General features: G+C 40.7%; 1 protein-coding gene across 1 annotated transcript in view; it reads left to right on the top strand.

Moving 5' to 3' along the window:
• LOC138754023 (V-type proton ATPase subunit B, brain isoform-like) overlaps nt 1-18,122 on the top strand; it is a 111,016-nt gene extending 92,894 nt beyond the window's left edge. The window contains exons 10-16 of the mRNA XM_069917747.1: nt 647-744; nt 1,268-1,391; nt 2,449-2,599; nt 4,440-4,522; nt 6,131-6,235; nt 6,588-6,717; nt 16,649-18,122. Of these exons, the coding sequence (XP_069773848.1) occupies nt 647-744; nt 1,268-1,391; nt 2,449-2,599; nt 4,440-4,522; nt 6,131-6,235; nt 6,588-6,717; nt 16,649-16,788 (831 nt within the window). The 3' untranslated portion in view covers nt 16,789-18,122. The remainder of the gene's footprint in view (nt 1-646; nt 745-1,267; nt 1,392-2,448; nt 2,600-4,439; nt 4,523-6,130; nt 6,236-6,587; nt 6,718-16,648) is intronic.
• The last annotated feature ends 3,356 nt before the right edge of the window (nt 18,123-21,478 follow it).

Below are 21,478 nucleotides of genomic sequence, written 5' to 3'. Positions count from 1 at the left end.
AACTAATGCGGCTATCTGTACAGTATCGTGGACCAAGTGGGAGAGCTAGGTTTTCTCCCACCTCAGCCAGTGAATCGAACTGGTTGGCAGCACATGCAATCATTGCAGGTAGAAATGCTTCAAATGCCAGCTGGAGACCATGGATACCTGAGCTTAAACCTGATTTAGTTCTGGGGAACTGAGAACCATTTTGGGGTCACTGGGGAAATTGGGATGAATGATCTTTTCACATTCCACAGTTGTTTTCCATCCACTGCAATGAGGTCAGCATTCAATTCTAGATTTTTTTGTCATGTAATAAAACAGAAAATATAATGTTACGCAAAATTTCCTTCAGTCTACTGTAAGGCAGACAAAGATTCGCCATCAGCAGAAATTGTTCCATGTACCTTACAGTCAGAAAGAAGCAAAGGAGAGTCCCCTGCAGAGTCACTGAACATGTTGATTGCATGCTCTGAGCTTGCAATATCCAAAAGACCAGTTCCTTTATGTAAAGACAGGCCTGAGGTTGGCAGGGAATGTAACCAGGGGTAGAAGTAGGATTTAAAAGAAAAAAAAAAATCATTGTGGGTTGCAAGAGTTCATAATTTAGTTATGGTATTTGGAGAGAAACTGCTGTTCAAATTTATAATATTGCTCTCTCTAGGTAAACATGGAGACAGCCAGGTTCTTCAAATCAGACTTTGAGGAGAATGGTTCAATGGATAATGTGTGTCTGTTCCTGAATTTGGCTAATGACCCAACGTAAGTTTTCACCAGAGCCTCATTTGTAAGTGAAAAGTACAAAACCTCACTGCCTTGAACAGTTCTATTATGGAGGAGGCACTTCAAGGCCTTGAAACTTTTTTTGCAAGAGATTATGTAGAGGGCTGAAGTTTACCTTTCAGCTTCCAGAGGATGCAGCAGAAAATACATTTATAGTGCTAAGGTTATGAGAATTGCAGAATACCTGAGGCAAGTTTGCTTTGTTTTTGCTAAAGGCGTAATTTAATTGACATTTTAAAGTTTAGGAAGTTTAACTTTCCAGTGTCAAATTGTATGTTGGGGAGTAGAAGCTGATTCGGCCATTGAGACCTCTGCAGCTTAATTATACTCAATTAACCCACAACCTCATACATTTTTGGAGGTTAGACTGATTAGAAACAATTTGATGTCTTCTTGAAGAGAGACGGGTCAAGAGATTTGGGTGGCTTTATTGTTCAACTTGGCCATTTATTTACCAGAGTTATCGTTAGCTTAAACTGAACCATTGACTTATCTCCCACAGTATTGAGCGTATTATTACTCCTCGGCTTGCACTAACCACTGCTGAGTTTCTGGCATACCAGTGTGAGAAGCATGTGTTGGTTATTCTGACTGACATGAGCTCTTACGCAGAAGCACTTCGAGAGGTAAGTTTGGACAAACTTAAACTTTCTACAAATATTGCATAGTAATCTCATGGCATGGTAAATTATTTCCACGGTAGTCTGAAGTGTAGATAATCTTTGTGAATATTAGCATTCATTGCACTCCATTATTGATTTATCAAGAGAGGTTTCTTGGAAAGCTACAAAATGTGAAATTGTGGGATGCAAGGTAGCATGATGTGGCTTTGCAGTTTAAACATCCATGCTCAGAATTGGATTGATTTAGCTTTGCCTATTAGGTTTAGAATATTGTTAAAACTGACTTCTGAATTGATCAAGAGACAGATATTTGCAGCATCAAGTCTATGATGGCTCTTTTGAAGAGCGGTTTCTATCTCTGTTTAATTTTTCCTCCAAATAGAACTATAGAACATTACAGCACAGAAACAGGCTCTTCGGCCCTTCTAGTCTGTGCCAAAGTATTTTTCAGCTGAGTTCCACTGATTTGTATCCAGTCCATAGCCCTCCATACCCCTCCCATCCATGTACCTGTTAAAACTGAGCCTGCACTTACCACTTCAGGTGGCATCGTTCCATACTCCCGCCATTCTCCCTGTGCGAAGTGGAGAACTAAACTTTTCCCTTTTCACCCTTTACCCATGCCCTCTGGTTTGTATCTCACCTCCCCTCAGTGGAAGAAGCTTACCTACATTTAATCTGTCTATAACCCTCATAATTTTAAATACCTCTATCAAATCTCTTAACTAGTTCCCTTGTTGAAAGCTACTATTGAATTGTTTCAGCTAATATTAAAGTAATCTTTTGAATAGGTTTAGCATAACTATTTGGCTCTTGTACACCTTTCCTATATTAACAAAGTTGTATTCCAGGAGTAAAATGACCATTTTCCATCAATTAATTCAGTAAATATATAAAAATGGACAGATCTATGCAACTTTTTTCTGTTGTACTCAGCATACAGAGGACAGAAAATATTCCAAGCCCCCACAATAAACTAACAAGCTATTTAATGTGCTGTTCTTTACGGTTGCTCTGTTTTGGGCAAGCCAAGAATGTATCGTCTTGTTAATTATGGCAGGTTTCTGCGGCTCGAGAGGAAGTGCCTGGTCGTCGCGGTTTCCCTGGTTACATGTATACGGATCTGGCCACCATTTATGAGAGGGCTGGACGTGTGGAGGGCAGGAATGGTTCCATCACACAGATCCCCATCCTGACCATGCCTAATGATGGTGAGCACAATCGCTGTAAGGTGTCACAGTCCATCGAGTAAATTTTCAAGTTTCCTTTTATTGACATTTAATAGTACATAAAATGTAATATACATGATATACTTCAACTTTTGCCTGCTGTAAGGCTAACAGTCAGCATCAGTGTTACCCAGTGCCCCTAACAATAGGATCAGCCATTGAGTGTCTGTTGTCACATGGACTCCTGAGCAAAACATCGGCAACCAAAGCTCCAGATCCAAACCTCTGATATGATCAGGAAGCCTTCAGCATCTGAGGCCCTTTGTGAGTCCTTCTTGCCCTCAGCCCCCTCTTGAATATCTGTTCCGATACCTGGTTCTCATGAGCCAGTCTGCAGCCTAAGTGATTCCTTTGACTACAAGTCGGCAGCAGTCCACAGCCTGTGTGAATCCTTTGACCGCAAGTCGCCAATAGCCTGCAACCTGTGTGGGTCCGTCAGTCATTCAGCTCTGTGCTGATCTGCTGCTGTGGTCAGCTTCCTTGTATAGCCATCTCCTTTGCTTCTTCTCAAGGGGGTGTTCTCCCTGTTCTGGGGTCTTCCACCAGATACTACAATTCCTCATGGTACTCGAGTACAACAGGTCATGCCCAGAATTGGTGCCATCATCTTGGGCACAGACATCCGTGGTTTCAGGATTAAAAAAAAAAATCGACCCCTTTAATAGGCTGTTTAAAGCCTGGACGAAGCTATTGTCATCGGGGGCAGGCAGTAGAACCTTGCGGATCAGTGCTGTGCCCCTTCCCCCCCCCCCACCCCCCACTCTCCCGGGTCTGCACGAGTGCTTCCAATTTTTTTTAGAAATTCAGTAACAGTTCAGGACAGTTTCTTCTCCGCTGTTATCAGACTGTTAAGTGGACCTCTCGTTTTTAAAAGGATGGTTTCCTTGCACTGTTTTAACTGAATCTTTTCTCAGTTACATCATCATCTGCACTTTTGTTTATTTAGCATGATCTGTTGTACTTGAGTATGGAGGTAAAGGAGAAAATCTGCAGTTGCTAGGATCTAGTGCAGTACACAAAAGTGCTGGAGAAACTCAGCAAGTCACATAGCGTTCCTGGGAAACCAAAGGCAGTCGAAGTTTCAGGCCTGAGCCCTTCATCAAAAGTGCTAAATTAAGTTTAGATTGACTTGCTTGGATAGCATGCAAAACCGATTTTCACTGATTCTTGATCAATGTGACAATAAACAGTTTGGTACTAAAGTGAGTCAAGGAAAATTGTTAAATCGGGAATAAATAGGAAAGAACATTCACTTTATTGTTTTTTTTCAACAAACATATTTTGTTGCTCCATATAAATTTCATCCGAAACAGTTCCATGATATATTTTCACTCAAGATATTCTGAAAATCATAGCTGTTAAATTATTGTAGTATTTGGTCCTTGGAAAAGTTTCTATTATTTTGTGTTATTAGTAGGTCTTGTCCCCATACTGAAATGGTTGTTTCTAAAATTGCGTTCCCCTGTGATGCAAATGCTGCAATGTTGGGCGTGATGTATGTGGTGCAGTATCTCCAGGACTCATTTCACTTTAAGAAAAAAACAACAGCTAGTTCTGGTATAGTACAAATATTTGCCTTTCTGAAAAAGCAGAGGGCCACTTACTGTACACTACTTTGATTAATTATCTGCTGGTTCAACATTATGTAAACGTACCACACTTAAAAATATCTGTTCAGTGGGTTATGACTGATAAGACTATCCAAAAATCTAATTGGATCCGGTTGTTTATATCCAATAATGAAGGATTTACATTCTCTCATGCACTGATAAATCTAACAATGTATGCTTTTTTTTAAAAATGATTTTCTGCTATTTTCTAGATATCACTCACCCCATTCCTGATCTGACTGGCTACATCACTGAAGGACAGATCTATGTAGATCGGCAGTTGCACAACAGACAAGTGAGTCTTTGCAGCTTTCTGTACCGAATCACAGTTAACCAATTGTAGCATTCACTTTGTCAACAAAATGTTGTGATTAACAGTTTCACTCACAAAACTTATAATATTTGTGATGTAAAGTGTTAACTTGGAATTTAATATTTGATAAATTGGCTGTTGACATTCATTTTATAAAGAAACCGTAAACTTGTACCTTTTAGCTATGCATTTGGCAACACCCATATCCTTTTGAGGACTAAAACATTGCAGATGATGAAGCAAAAACTAATCTGTCTGAGGAACTTGGCGGGTTGAGCAGCATCTGTGCGTGGGAAGAAGAATTGTTGATGCTGATGTTTCGGGTTGAAACCCTTTAAGATCCCAATGTAGTGTTTCATTCAATTCCTCTTGTGTGTGCTCACTCTCCTGTTACGAACTACACATAACGAGCAGCAGTGGACAATGAACCTGACAGAGTTTAATTTTAAAACACTAATTTTATTTCTTACTCGTGTGTGTGTGTGCCAAAATCCAGAAAGTTTTTTCAAAGTTCAGTCTTTTAAATTCAATGTTGTTGCATAGGCCTTTGAAATGTGATGCCCAGAATTAATGTCGAACTGATGGGAAGACCGGAATTGTGGCTGCTACAGGATCACTTCTTGCGTTGCCTTTGAAGAAATATCCATCTACATGAGCTGTGCTCATAATGCTCCTGGTCCTTTTGTAGGCAAGACTCGAGCTGGGCAGCCTCCATGCAGCTCCCAAGACCCTGGCACCAGTCTCTCCAAGTAACTTGACTGCTAGTCACATGTAAAATGAAGCATTCTCTCCAAATGACCTCCACTGTTAGTCATAATCAAAATGAAGCACTTTGCTTCCTAAAAAGATCCTCCTGGCACAGGTCAATCCACCAAAAAGGCCCAGTCGTTCACAGAACATGCTTTGCTCTGAATTCCACAAAAATGGCTGGCAACAAGAGATGCTTTAAAAAGTTTTTTTTTCCTCTCCAGAAGTCAGAATGGTTCTCTCTTGCAAAATCACAATATCTTTGCAAATGTATCAAATTTTGAAACAGACTGACAAATCCTTCCTCACTTCTTCCAATGTATCGAATTATCACTGGGCTGTGACTTGTGTTTTGCTTGTGTGAAATGTTAACTGTGACCACATTAACTATATTATGCCATCCCTGACAGTGATAATCCCATTTTACTAAAACGGGAGCTGGTAATACTCCCCCTCTCTCTGGCACACACACCCTCACTCTCACTTCAGCCCACTGTCCCATGAACTTTCCTCAATGCTCTTTCTTCTATTCATTCTCTCACTGTTCCCATTCCATCATTGACACATTAACCTGTTTACCCTTATCACCCTGTAGCTTGACATGCTTTTGGCTCTTTCCCAGTTCTGACGAAGGTTCTCCATCCTGAAATGTGAACTCTGTTTCTCTTCTCACAGCAGTGGCCTGACCTGCAAACCCACCATTTTCATTTATTCGATTTTCAGCATCTGCAGTTTTTCAAGTTTTGAAATTTTCTTAATATTTTTTCATTTAAGAAGAAAATCCTTGCTTTGTGTTCTTTCATATTTATAATTTTACTATGGTTTTGTGCTGCTGCCCCATAGATCTATCCACCAATTAATGTGCTTCCTTCACTGTCGAGGTTGATGAAGTCTGCTATTGGAGAAGGAATGACACGGAAGGATCATGCAGATGTTTCCAACCAGCTGGTAAGGAGCAGTTCTGATTTATTGAGACTTTTTTGAGCTTCCTCTGTCAATCAGGAGATTACTGATCTGCACCTAAAAAAGTACTCATTTTAAAAACCATGAATCTCAGCAACAGGTTGTGTTGTTTCCAATTGTTTTTCGTCCTCATGAATATTAAAGGAAAAGAAATAGAAATTTATTTGCTAACTCAAAAAGTAGCTGGAGGATTGGCCTATCGTTGTACTCTCCCATCAATATTAAATGTTATTGAATTGGAGCATAATCAAAGGTTCATCTGTAGCTCAAGGTGCTTAGTATTGATTAAGCTGCCTTGTCCTTCTGAAGAAGTGTGCACGTGTTTTTCTCTTTGCAGTATGCATGCTATGCCATTGGTAAGGATGTCCAGGCCATGAAAGCTGTTGTTGGGGAAGAAGCTCTTACTCCTGATGACCTGCTCTTTCTGGAATTCCTTCAGAAATTTGAGAAGAACTTTATCGCTCAAGGTAATGTTTCATTCAATATCAGAGTTGGGGACACTCCAGGCTAACTTGTGGCACACCAGAGTTTTATGACCACATCTTCCTGCCTTGGTTTTCAAACTTTTTCTTTCCACTGATTAGTAAGGGATTACTTAATGTGGGATGTGAGTGGAGGGAAAAAATGGTTGAGAATCACTGCTCTCGACCCAATTGTTACTGAAATATTTTGCTTGAGAAAAATTCTCATTGGCCCATTGGAGTTGTGAAACTGTGGGAGGAGTCACTTGATGGAGTAGTGGCCGGTAGGAGAATACCAGCCCTCTCCAGAAAAGAAGAAATAAAGTGAAGAAAATACAAAGTTCAAGAAACACAAAACATAACAAAAAAAAGATAAAGTTGTAGAGAAAAGAAAGAAAATGGCACCCAAGAAGGAAAAAGTAAAAACAACGGGGGAAAAAAAAGAAAAGACGCCGGAAGAGAAAGGAGAAGGCCTTACCTGCATGAAGAAACAGGGAGACGTCGTGGAGAAGAGAGTCTGTTCTCCAAGGTTGGTGACGACCTCGCAGAGTCGTGACCTCCCAACCGCTGGACTGCAAACAAAGGAAAAAGAACACTGACGGGAGGGGGGCCCAGCTGAGGAGCGAGCAAACACAGCACAACCAGCTGAGGGATGCCTGACACCAGGGCCCTCAGCTGGAAGAAGAGGAAAGTGACAGGAAAGGGAGTGATAGGAAAGAAGAGCAGCAATAGGAGGCCCAACAGATGACTAGCCCAGAAGAAGAGAACCAACAGCAAGAAGCCAAGCCAGCAAAGTGAGGCAAGCAACTCAACAGGAAAGTCAAAAGAGACACAGATACAAGGAAGAAAAGTAGAAGACACAAACACAGGTGCAGACACAGAAGAAGAGGAAGAAGAAGACCAAGCTCTGCTCAGAGGAATAGAAGGTAAAATGGACAGTATATAGATAAAATTTTCTTTCAAGAACAAATGAGAACATTAAAAAAATGGTAGACATTAGAATTGAGTGAAATGAAAAGTACAGAAGAAAAAGTAAGTAAAATATAGCTGGTCATGACAGAAATAGGGAAAAGATTAGAAAATCTGGAGTAGAAATGGAAGTGAATGGCTTAAGAAGAAAATTGGAAAAAAGTTACAAATAAGTTAGAGTCACAAGAGTTTTTAGCTCAGAAGATGAATATAATGGAAAACTAGAGTAGGCGAAACAACATAAAGAGAGTGGGCCTAAAGGAAGATGAAGAAGGCACAAATATGAAAGAATTTATAAAAGAATGGGTTCCAAAGGTCCTGGGAATGCCAGAAATACAGGAAGGAATGGAAATAGAAAGGGCACACAGAACACTAGCCCCAAAACCACAGACACAGCAAAGATTCATTTTAGTAAAATTTCTGAGATACACGACAAGAGAAAATATACTGGAGAGGGCAAGGAATAAAGTTAGAGAAGACAATAAACCATTGGAATACAAGGGTCAAAAAATATTTTTTTACCCAGACATAAGTTTTGAACTCTTAAAGAAGAGGAAGGAGTTTAATACAGCAAAATCAATCCTATGGAAAAAAAGTTATAAATTTAAGTTAAGATATCCAGCTGTGCTTAAAATATTTATCCCTGGGGAGCAAAACAGACTGTTCTTGGATCCGGAAGAGGCTCAAGAATTTGCAGAATGCCTGCAGGACAGAAGGAGAGATAAAGAGATGTAACAAGAACGACGATAAAATACATATAAAGATGTAAAAATAATGTATAAGTAAGAAGTAAAGAAGGGAAAAAAGGGAAGAAAGGAAGTAAGGGGGGAAAAAAGAGGGTGAGCTTTGTTATATGTGAAGAAAAAAGTCTTTTCTGGAGGGGGTTTTGGTGGGAGAGAATAACCGTCACTGCAATTGATGCTTGCAAGCGGGTTCGCAATCCAAATGAAGAGGGGAGTTGTGGTTGCCCGGCAAGGGATAAGGGGCAACTCAGAGAGGGTGGGGGTGGGGACATTTGGGGTTAAGGGAATTTTAGATGTGGGAGTTGTTGAAGTATTTTATGTTTTAGAAGTGTTGTCATACATTGAGTTCAAAAAGGGAAAACAGAGTTGAAAATGGGGAAAAGGGGGATGGTGGTGGTGAGGAAGTGGAAATGAGGTGTAAACAGGATATGAGATGGCCATGTTGAACTATATGACTATAAATATTAATGGAATACATAACCAAATTAAACAAAAAAGGCTATTAAATTTCCCATAAAAAGAAAAAATAGACATAGTATTTGTGCAGGAAACGCAGCTAATTGAAGTGGAACATAGTAAATTAAGGAGAGACTGGGTAGGGCACGTAGCGGCAGCATCATATAATTCAAAAGCCAGAGGTGTAGCTATATTAATTAATAAAAATGTACCAATCAAAATAGAGGAGGAAATAATAGATCCAGCAGGGAGGTATGTAATGATAAAGTGTCAGATACATTCAGAATTTTGGAATTTGATCAATATATATGCACTTAATAAAGAGGATCAAAAGTTCATGCAAGATATTTTTTGAAGATTGTAGATACGCAGGGGAATATATTGATAGGGGATTTTTACCTTAATTTGGATGCAATGTTGGATAAAACTGGACAAAAGACTAGCAAAACGAATAAAGTGGCAAAATTTATGGTTAAACCAATGCAGGAAATGAAATTTATGAATATATAAAGGAGGCAGTACCCAAGGGAGAAGGAATACTCGTATTATTCGAGTAGACATAAAACCTACTCCAGGATTGATATGTTTTTGTTGTCGGCCCATATTCAAGGGAGAGTTAGAAAAACTGAATATAAAGCTTGATTGCTATCTGACCATTCACCCCTGTTATTAGCAATAGAACTGGAGGACATCCCACCAAGAACATATAGATGGAGGTTAAACTCCATGCTACTTAAAAGGCAGGAATTTATAGAATTTATTGAACGCCAAATTAAAATGTACTTTGAAGTAAATACGGAATCAGTGAAAGACAAATTTATATTATGGGATGCAATGAAAGCTTTCATTAGAGGCAGATAATAAGTTTTGTGACTAAGATGAAAAAGGACTACAATCGGGAAATAGAACAGTTGGAAAGGGAGATAGTAAGTACAGAAAAAGAACTAGCAACAAGGGACGATATAACAAAAAGAAGAGAATTGGCGGACAAAAAAATAAAATACGAAACATTACAAACGTATAAGGTGGAGAAGAACATATAAAAAAAAAAGCAAAAGTATTATGAGCAAGGAGAAAAAACACAAAATATTAGCCTGGCTACTTAGAACAAGCAAAAAGAATTGTATTGGCATCAAGGAAAAAGGACAAACAAATTACATATTTGATTAATGAGAACTTTAAGGAATTTTATGAACAATTATACCAAACGAGAATGAGGGGAAAGATGATAAAATAGAAGAGTTTTTAGCTAAAATTGAACTGCTGAAATTGCAAGAAGAGGAGCAAAGCAAACTGATAAAACCATTTGAAATGGAGGAAGTACAGGATATATTAAAAAAGCTGCCGAACAATAAAATGCCTGGAGAGGATGAATTCCCAATAGAATTCTATAAAACATTTAAAGAGTTATTAATTCTTCCTCTCCTGGAAGTAATGAACCAGATAGAAAAAACACAAAACTTGCCAGATTCATGTAATTACAGTAATACCAAAGACGGGGAAGGATCCACTAACACCAGCATCATATAGCAAACGTTAAAAATTATTATAGAGCAGCACAATTAAGGTATTTATCAGATTTTTATCAGACAAGGGAAAAGCCAGATTGGACTAAGATAGAGCTAGATAAAATAGGGGAGAAGGTACCGGAACATACACTTTATAAGTGGGATGAAAAGCTGATATGATATAAAAGCTCACCAGTATTGCATCATTTATTCAATATATGGAAGAAGATTCACTTAGAAAGGAAAAAAAACAAATTACCAACTACCAAAATTATTATTGATGCAAAATGAGCTAATCCCTTTTACAATAGATAACCTTTCCTTTAGAGAATGGGAGAGAAAAGGAATTAAAAGAATAGAAAATTGTTTTTTGGGAAATAATTTATTAACATTTGAACAAATGAAGTACAAATATGGAATAACTCACGGTACAATGTTTGCATAACATCAACTGAAAGCCTACTTAAAGGATAAATTGGGAAACAGACTGAGATTACCAGAAGGAAGCAGCTTTGAATATGTGATTACAGAAACAATGATAATAAAAAGATTTATAACGATCATGTACATCAAGGTGCAAGAGAAGGAAAATGATGAATAAGCTATAAACCCAAACAAAAGTGGGAAAAAGATTTAAACATAAAGATAAAAAATGAAACATGGGAAAAGTTATGCTCTGGAACTATGAAGAATATAATAAACACAAGGTTACGTATGATACAGTATAATTGGTTACCCAGGTTAATATCGCACCCCAAAAGTTTAAAAAAAAAATGGGTATCCAACATTATCAGACAGATGTTTTCACTGTAAGAAGGAAACTAGAACAACATTTCAAGCAATTTGGGCATGTGAGAAAGTGAAAAAGTTTTGGGAAGATCTAAATCAAGTATTAAATAAAATCACAAAAAGCAACATACCAAAAAATCCAGAGATCTTTCTTCTAAGTAATATAAGAAGTAAAGAATTAGGCCTCAAACTGGATGAAGTGTCTCTTTGGCTTGGCTTTGTGGACGAAGATTTATGGAGGGGGTAAATGTCCACGTCAGCTGCAGGCTCGTTTGTGGCTGACAAGTCCGATGCGGGACAGGCAGACACGGTTGCAATGGTTGCAGGGGAAAATTGGTTGGTTGGGGTTGGGTGTTGGGTTTTTCCTCCTTTGTCTTTTGTCAGTGAGGTGGGCTCTGCGGTCTTCTTCAAAGGAGGTTGCTGCCCGCCGAACTGTGAGGCGCCAAGATGCACGGTTTGAGGCGATATCAGCCCACTGGTGGTGGTCAATGTGTAATAAAGATTTATTATGATAGTCTTAGCTGTAGCACAAAAATGTATAATGTCAACTTGGAAATCAAAAGAGAGCCTGAGAGTACAGCAATGGTACATGGAAATGAATAAATGTATTCCATTGGAAAAATTAACATATAATTAAAATAATAAAGTCACATTATTTGAACAAATTTGGGAACTGTACTTGGAACATAACAGAGAGGGCTTGCCTCAGACCTCCACCCCCTAAAATGATAAAATGATAAGACAAAATGACTTGATCCAGTGTGTAAAAGTAGATGACACAATTTTCTTGTTTAGTTTCATTGTGTGATGACATTGTTTAATGGCTTTATTGTATTGTACATGTTGAATGTTTAATGGGTATGGAGGGGGGAGGGAAGGTAAGGGGAAAAAAGGGGAGAAAATGCCACTGTGTATATTTAAGAAGGAAATGTTTGTATGTATTTTGATTGATATGATTCACAGTGTGAAAAATAAAAAAATTTAAACAAAAGAATTGTGACACTGCACATAACGAGTCAAGTAGATACGATGAAAACAATGGTTTTCAAACTTTTTCTTTCCACTCACATACCTCCTTAAGCAATCCCTTTCTAATAACAGAGCATCTATGAGGTGGTATGTGAATGGAGAGAAAAAATTTGAAAACCACTGGTCTGAAACAATTTTTTCATTGCCCTCTTAAATATGTGGCCTAATTGAGGCTTTTAATGAAGCTATGTATGATCCAGGGTATTTGGAAGCCATGCACGTGTATTTAAATCTGTAGTCTCTGCTGGAGTATCATATTACTGTGAGGTTGTGAGATGTTGGACATTATATCTTTAGAGTTGTGCAGTATGGAAGCAGGTCTCGAACTCACTGAGTCCATACTGCATTTAAGTATCCAGTACGTGAATCCTACCTTTATTCTTCCCACTATCCCATCAATTTCCCCGCCTCTACCCACCACCCCCCCCCCGCCCTAGATTTTACCACTTAGCTACATATTTGGAGCAATGGCAATTTACCTACTGACACACCTGACGGTGTGAGAGAAGACACAAGTTGGAGTGGTTGAAACACAAGAAGGTCTGGCATCTCTGTATTCCAGGCCACAGAATTTTCAGGCAAGGCAATTGGGCTTGGGGGAGGGAGTGAGAATCAGAGTTTACTGTTATGAACATGTCATGAAATTTGTCATTTTTATATTTCTTCTCTTTGGCTTGGCTTCGCGGATGAAGATTTATGGAGGGGTAATGTCCACGTCAGCTGCAGGCTCGTTTGTGGCTGACAAGTCTGATGCGGGAAAGGCAGACACGGTTGCAGCGGTTGCAAGGGAAAATTGGTTTGTTGGGGTTGGGTGTTGGGTTTTTCCTCCTTTGCCTTTTGACAGTGAGGTGGGCTCTGCGGTCTTCTTCAAAGGTGGTTGCTGCCTGCCGAACTGTGAGGCGCCAAGATGCACGGTTTGAGGCGATATCAGCCCACTGGTGATGGTCAATGTGGCAGGCACCAAGAGCTTTCTTTAGGCAGTCCTTGTACCTCTTCTTTGGTGCACCTCTGTCTCGGTGGCCAGTGGAGAGCCCACCATATAGCACGATCTTGGGAAGGCGATGGTCCTCCATTCTGGAGACGTGACCTACCCAGCGCAGTTGGATCTTCAGCAGCGTGGATTCGATGCTGTCAGCCTCTGCCATCTCGAGTACTTCGATGTTGGAGATGAAGTCGCTCCAATGAATGTTGAGGATGGAGCGGAGACAACACTAGTGGAAGCGTTCTAGGAGCCGTAGGTGATGCCGGTAAAGGACCCATGATTCGGAGCCGAACAGGAGTGTAGGTATGACAACGGCTCTGTATGTGCTAATCTTTGTGAGATTTTTCAGTTGGTTGTTTTTCCAGACTCTTGTGTAGTCTTCCAAAGGCGCTATTTGCCTTGGCGAGTCTGTTGTCTATCTCGTTGTCGATCCTTGCATCCGATGAAATGGTGCAGCTGAGATAGGTAAACTGGTTGACCGTTTTGAGTTTTGTGTGCCCGATGGAGATGTGGGGGGGCTGGTAGTCATGGTGGGGAGCTGGCTGATGGAGGACCTCAGTTTTATTCAGGCTGACTTCTAGGCCAAACATTTTGGCAGTTTCTGCAAAACAGGACGTCAAGTGCTGAAGAGCTGGTTCTGAATGGGCAAATTTAGACATCTAACCATATAACCATTTACGGCACGGAAACAGGCCATGTCGGCTTTCGAGTCCGTACCGGTTGACTATGTAGAATGTAAAAAAGAACCTATTTCCTTATGAAACCTAAAACACCAGAACAGGAAAGAAAGTTTTTGTAGACAAGACCTAATTAAGATTAGAAGATCGAAGATGGATTTATCATGTGCATGCAACGTGGTAACAGGCCATTTCATCCCACAAGCCCATGCTGCCCAAATACACCCCGGGTACCTTTGAATGGTGGGAGGAAACCGGAGCCCCCAGGGAATACCCACGCAGACACCGGGAGAACATACAAACTCCTTGCAGGCAGAGCGGGATTTGAACTCCGGTCCCAATCGCTGGCAATGTAAAACTGCTACACCAACTTTGCAGTAGCATTATAGGGGCAAATATTGCTTTAAATTACATAAAAAATATTAGTGGAAATGAAGAGAAAGTCAGATTGTGTCTGAAATTCATTGTCCATTCAGAAATCTGATGTTTTAGTACTGTTGGATGCTCGTCTTCAGGCTTCTGTACCTTGTTAAGTCTGCTTTGTTCATGAATGAGTGAGACAAACACCAGGCTGAGTCGAAATCAGGGTTCTTTGTTCTTTATTACCGGATTGTAACACTTGCAACCAACCATGTTAGTCGGAGAATGCATTCTGCCGTTATCAGCAAAATGGTGATTTTTTATACCCTTGGATATGTGCTTAGAACATCATCATATCATTACTTGTCCAATGACTAAAACTGTTGCTATCCTTTCCCTGCTAGCTTCCTGCCTCTCAATCCATCAATGTCTCTCTTATCTTGTAAGTACAAGGATGCATTTACATCTTGTTACAGCCCTGTACATTCCCATCTCATGATGTTTTACCTTACAACCTCCTTCCTTTATGACTGTATGGGGTTTCTCTGGGGGCTCTAGTTTCCTCCCATCCTTCAAAATGTACTTGGAATGTAGGTTAATGAAGTGTAGATTGGGTGGTACAGACTTGTAAGCTGAATTACCCTGTTACTGTGCTGTATGTCTAAATTTAAAAATATACGCGTACACGCACACAAACATGCAGACAAGTATGCATATACACAAACACATATATGCACACCACCCACCCCCACCCCAATAATGTTTGGAAAAAGACACTTTTTCCCTTTGGTTCACAGTTTTAAATTTGTAATCGTGCAGTTAATGTCCACATTCCAGATTTTATTCAAAGTTATTTTTATATATTTTGGTTTGAGCATGTAGAAATGACAGCACTTATTTATAATAGTTCCCCCATTTCAGGCACCGTAATGTTTGGGACATTTGGCTTCATAGGTGTTTGTGATTACTCAGGGATGTTTAATTGTTTCATCAGAGCAGATATAAGAGAACTAGGCTTGCTTCTAAGCTTTTGATCACCTTTGGAGTCTGTTGTTGCCATTTTTCAACATGAGGACCAGAGTTGTGGCAACAAAAGTCAAAGAAGCCATTATGAGGCTGAAAAACAATAATAAAACAGTAAGAGACATTGCCCAAACTAGGATTACCAAAATCAACAATTTGGAACTTCATTAAAAAGAGTGCGTACTGGTGAGCTTAGTAATCACATTCTAAGGAAGTAATATTGTAAGGAAAGCAGAAGAATTCTTATCATAATGAAGAAGAATCTCCAAATGCCTGTCTGACAGATCAGAAACCCTCTTCAGGAGGCAGGTGTGGACGTGTCAATGACTACTGTCCGCAGAAGACTTCTTGAATAGAAATACAGAGGCTGCACAGTAGATATAATCCTGCTAAAACTAATATCATGCATGTGGGAACATTAATGTGCCTCGGGCATGCTTTGAATGGTATGATCCAAGGGAGTATTGAGAGATGTGTACAAGTGCAAAGATCCTTGAAGATGGGGATATAGGTAGATAACGTGGTTAACGAAGCATATTGGATACTGGTGTTCCTTATTTGGGGCATTGTCTAAACGAGGAGGAAGATTATACTCCAACTTTATGAAACATTGGTCAGATCTCATTTGAAATACAGCATACCGTTCTGGTCACCACACTGCAGGAAGGATGAGAGAGATGTGGAGAGGAGATTCACCAGGATTTTGCCTGTGATGGAACCTTTAAATTATGAGGATAGACTGGAGGGGCAAGGTTCATTCACCCTGGAGCAGAGGAGCCGGAGGGAGAACATGACTGAGGTAGATACAATTAAGGGTTAAAAGATTGTTTAGATTGCAGGAATATGTTTCCCTTACCAGTGCTGAATGACATAGATGCAGGGTAAGGGGTATGACATGTAGATGGATCTGAGCAGGGACCTTTCTCACCCAGAAAGAGGTCAGTGCTTGGAATGTAATCGTTGTAGATGCAGAGATACTAACAGATTTTGAGATTTCTAGATGAGAACATGAAATGTCCCAGCATTGAAGGCACTGGACTGATAGTTGGGCTAAATGGCCTGTTTCCATGCTGTGTGACAGAAACCATCCACAGGGAGCATGTGCAAACACTGCAACGTTCATGGTTGGTACTGCGCCTGGGAGTCTGATGCTGTGCCACCATGATGCCTATCTCTTTCCTATTTCCCCTTCCTCTACCCCACTCCACTAAGTAGGTGGCTTGGTTATAGTGATCTATGTACTCTGTTCCCAAAGTTTTTCCAATAATCTAACATTGGATTTAAGTTTCAAATCCTCTATAGATGCAAAAGGACAGGTTGCAGTAATTGTACTGTGATAACTTCATAGCCTTAAACCATATGTCCAAAAGCTTAGAATGTGTTTCTAATTTTATTCTGCAGGTGCTTATGAAAACCGCACGGTGTACGAGACCCTGGACATTGGCTGGCAGTTATTGCGCATCTTCCCCAAAGAAATGCTAAAACGAATCCCACAGGCAATCCTGGCTGAATTCTACCCAAGGGACTCTGGAAAGCATTAACTCCTCACCATGTGTTTGTGTGCTCTGTATTTTGTCATGTATTTATTTATTTTCACTTGTATTTACATTCTCAGAAAGTTGTTTGAACAAAGTGAATATATAGTGTCTATGCCGGTGTTATATTTTGAGATGATCAGAACCACCTTCTTTAGCTTCCTGGTAGTCCTGTCGACTCTTAACCCAGGCTGGTTTTCAGCTCTTGCACGGATTGGGATTCTTCAAAAATTTCAGAGATGCAATTTTGGAGCGATTTGTTATTGCAACTCTGTGAAAGGGTCTAATTTGCTTGATGTCCACATGCTGCCAATAACATCAGTGATCATTCACATCTAATGGCTTTAATGTGTTAATGGATCATCCTGCAAACTGTAATAATCTAGTAACAAAATGTGTTGTTTAATTCCCCCACATTCTCACGACAATCTCAGCTTTCCCCCCCTCATGCTGTTTTGTGCCTCTGTTTCTCAGGATAGAATTTTGAAGAGAGTGAAATGTTTTCTTTGCAAGGAACTTTTCTCATGCTACTTGGCACCAGGAATGACTTTCCATCTTGAATCATTTAGAGTGAAGGTGAGACAACTTTCTGACTTTACAGAAAAGTGTGGGAGGATTTTGTATATTGATCTGTTACTCTGAATTGAAAGCTGTCATTTGCTGCTTGCACAAAAGTTGTGCAATGTTTTGGATGGTGCACTTCTCAAGTAAATGAGCTGCTCCAGTAAGGAGGCGAGATATTATCCGCCGAGAAGTTTTGTTGGGCTTGCCAAACTTTGCAATTATTTGAATATTTCCCCACATCTTGTTTGTGCTGAGAATTTGAACTGAAACTGAATTTTCCCTTTAAAACTTTGGCTGTTTAGTTGCGTTTGTCATTTGTTTTAAGGGCAGGTGTTTTTTAAAAAATGTAATGTCCTTTAAAATGCAAAGGCTGAATGCTTTTCATTCTGACTGTCTGGCCAGCTCTGCTTGGACCAGGTCTAAGTTGGGATCTCATCAGTTTCAATTGCATTTATCTTGGCATATCAGTTGCTTGTGTGCAAAGTTCAGATCTTTTACAAAGGCTGCAGGACACAGTGACCAGTGTATTCATACTAGTAAGAAACAGTGTATTCATGCTGTTAAAACCCTCTGAATGCAGGTGGTGCTGGTAATTTTGGTCATATCTGACTCATTCAGCTATTTTGATTCATCTCCCTTGCATTTGCTCAGTGGGATGTACAAAATTGTTTTGTTGTTCAATGGTATAAGCAAAATTTAAATTATATTTCATCCATTCCACAATTGTTTTAAAATTGAAGTTGTCAGTAATATATAAATAAATGTTAATAGAATAATGTGGTGTTGATTCTTAATATGTATTTTAGACAAAGTTGAAGTTTTAAAAGCCGTATGTATTCATTAAACCCCTATTATCCAGAATTCAAGCAACTGGCAGCCTCAAGCGACCGGCAATAAATAGGTAAAAATTACGGAAGTTTAAAATTGGCACGCCTCGCTGTTAGCTTGCAACACTCAATCTCAAACAACTGGAAAATTCACTTATCTGACATCTACCAATCCCCATAGGTGCTGGATACTGGGTGGGGGTGGGGGGGGGGGGGTATTTCAAAACACCTTTTTGCATTTTGTTTTGAAAAAAATAATGCATTTTACTTTAGCATGAAACTGACCAGGAATAACATTCATCAAGTTGAGAGTCAACAATTTCTTGTGAGCCCAGACAACCTGCAGAGACTGACCAGGAATAACATTCATCAAGTTGAGAGTCAACAATTTCTTGTGAGCCCAGACAACCTACAGAGACTGACCAAGAATAACATTCATCAAATTGAGAGTCAACAATTTCTTGTTAGCCCAGACAACCTACTTACAGATTACAGAGACTGACCAAGAATAACATTCATCAAGTTGAGAGTCAACAATTTCTTGTGAGCCCAGACAACCTACTTACAGATTACAGAGACTGGGAATATAGTGTACCTACATTTTAATCTCCAGACTCTAATGGGAACAGTCCCCACACTGATCCCACTGCCCCACTCTCTCCTGACAGTGCTGTATCAGTCCCTGCAAGCTTTCTGACTGAACTAAAGTGATTGACCAAGGCGTCTACAAAGAATTTATCTTGGAGGAATAATCAATGTTTATTGGAAAAATCAACAATGCTTGTGATTACCTTCCTTTAACATATTACATGAAAAAATACCGACAGTCACGCTATTGTACCATCGTAACTTTGAAAAATCATAAGTTGGACCATCATAATTAGGGAGCACTTGCAGTAAGTAAATCAGCATTGTGAATTGTACGCATCCCACAGGCAGAAACAACACAATGGATGCCGTAAAGACCAGAGGAGGCGGGGAGCACCTCCAGTTACTCTTGTGCAATATAATCAAAGTTAAATGACTTAATATTATGTTCAAGGTCAATGTGCAGAGCTTGTATAATTTTGCTTACTAAGTAGAGCTGCACAGTTAGCGTGGTGGTTAGCTTGATCCTGTTACAGCACCAGCAACCCAGATTAGAATCCACTGCTGTCTAAGGACAGCGTCGCAGTGTGGTCTGGTTGCTGTAGAGCAGGGGTAGTCAAACTTAATGTAAGAGCCTCGTACGTTAAATTTCAGATATTTGAGAGTCACAAGACGTGGAAAAAAATAACACACGTTTCTACTCTTGTATGTGTCATTGTTACAAAAAATTTATATAGATATTAAGAAATACATGTACGTAGCTAATTATTCGTGTATAGTTTTTAAACTGCTAATTTGTAATAGTTTCAATAATCAATAAGTGTGCATATACATACCAAATACTTTAAAAATCCTGACTGATTTTCTGTGGTAATCTCTGACTGAGGAAGCAGTAGAGGCTGCCTCATTAAATATATTTAAGATATAAGAAGATAGATTTTTGCATCGTAGGGGAATTCAGGGTTATGGGGGAAAGGCAGAGCTGGGTCCACAGCCGTGATCTCATTGAATGTTGGAGCAGGATCGATGAGCCGGATGGATGACTCCTGCTCCTGTTTCTGATGTGTTCTCTTCTGGAACGTTGCTGCCACTGGTCTCTGCAGATACCTGCACCATTGCAGTGTTCAGAACTGAGCGCATGATACAGGAAGTGACCCGATGCAAAGCTGCTCCTCCGGAAGGGTGAGGCTAGGGGGCTCGTAGCTCTGCTCCTCCCAGTCCCACCCTCTGCTCCTCTCTTCCCAGTTGCTGGTGGGATAGGAGGAACGGTTCCTGGGAGTGGAGGCTGGAGCATGGAGCCGTCTAACCTCTGCGCTGCCCTTTTATGACTTTCCATCTAGTGGGGTCAGGGCTTTCCTGTGGCCAATGACAGGACCTTCACTACTGCTGCCAGCTCCAACTCTGTCCTGGCCTGGTGCCTGGATGAGGTCCTCATTGGGACCCCCCCTCCAGCCTCTCCTTCCTGTCTCTGTCATCTTACTTCCCCCTGCCAGGGAGCCTGGACAGACATCCTGCCTCTGGTCAGGGCAGGCCTGGTCCAGGCCCATCTTCCTGGCCTCTGCGGCTACTCCCTGCAATGGTCCCTCAGCTTTGTCTGACCATCATATCGTACATCCTATGTTGGTGATTCTCTGCTGGGGTGTGGCCTGGTCTGATTCTGGTGTGTGCTGCTCCCTCTGCTCCTCTCGGGGCTGCTTCTCCAGTGTCCACTCCCTCTTGTCAAGCAGTCCGGACTGTTCTGGAACCTCTTGGTCTGGCTGGGATTCGGAGTGTCCTGCGGCAGCTTTGGGAGCGCTGGTATCTCCGCCAGCCATCATATTTCAGTGAGCCTCACATTATGTGCCAAAGAGCCTCATGTGGCATGCGAGTCCTGATTGGAGGTCATTCCGCAGGACCACAAGTGGCAGAGAGGATCACTGGGGGTCTCCTTGCCACCCCTGCCCTGTTATCTGAAGGGATGTTGTTTGAAAAAGGGGCACAAAATCGTTGAAGATCCCTTTCCATCACACACACACACAGCATACACCACAGTAACAGCCCTTCTGGTCCACCAGCTTGTGTTGTCCAGCACCCCAATTAACCGACAACCCAGGTGCGTTTTTGAAGGATGGAAGGAAACCGGAGCACCCGAAGTAAACCCACACAGACACGGGGAGACCGTACAAACTCCTTACAGTCAGCACTGGATTCCAACCCTTGTCGCTGGCACTTTAACCATGCCACCTTCCAGCTGCTCCTGTCGGGGAAGAGATCCAGGAGTATCAGAGCCAGCACCACCAGGCCGAGGAATAGCTTCTTCCCACGGGCGGTGAGAATGCTCATACAAATCCCTCCAAGACTCTACCATTCATTTAAAACTAATATTTATTTTAAATATTTGTATATGTTCACATGTATACTGTATATGTGGAATGTCTGTGTGTGTGTTTGCAGTGTGTTTCATTGAGATCTGGTAAGTGATTATTAGATGTTAATAGAATTGATAAAAATGCAAGGTTATGCAGAAGGGATATTAAAATCAGTCTTTAGATTTGTGTGGTTTGCTGGATACTGCAAATGCATGACAAGTGGGGGCGGCCCTCCCTCTGGTTCTGGGTGGGAGACAAAATGATCCTAGTGCCTCTCCCTGGCACTAAGGGCGTCGTTTGCATGGCTACAGGCGCAGGTCTCGTTTCCATGGCGACGGGCGCGGGTCACGTCACCTGGGCTGCCGGCGC

Source organism: Narcine bancroftii, chromosome 2, assembly GCF_036971445.1.
Source record: "Narcine bancroftii isolate sNarBan1 chromosome 2, sNarBan1.hap1, whole genome shotgun sequence".
NCBI lineage: Eukaryota > Metazoa > Chordata > Chondrichthyes > Torpediniformes > Narcinidae > Narcine > Narcine bancroftii.
The sequence above is the reverse complement of the archived record's forward strand: the minus strand, read 5'-3'. Positions and strand labels throughout refer to the sequence as shown.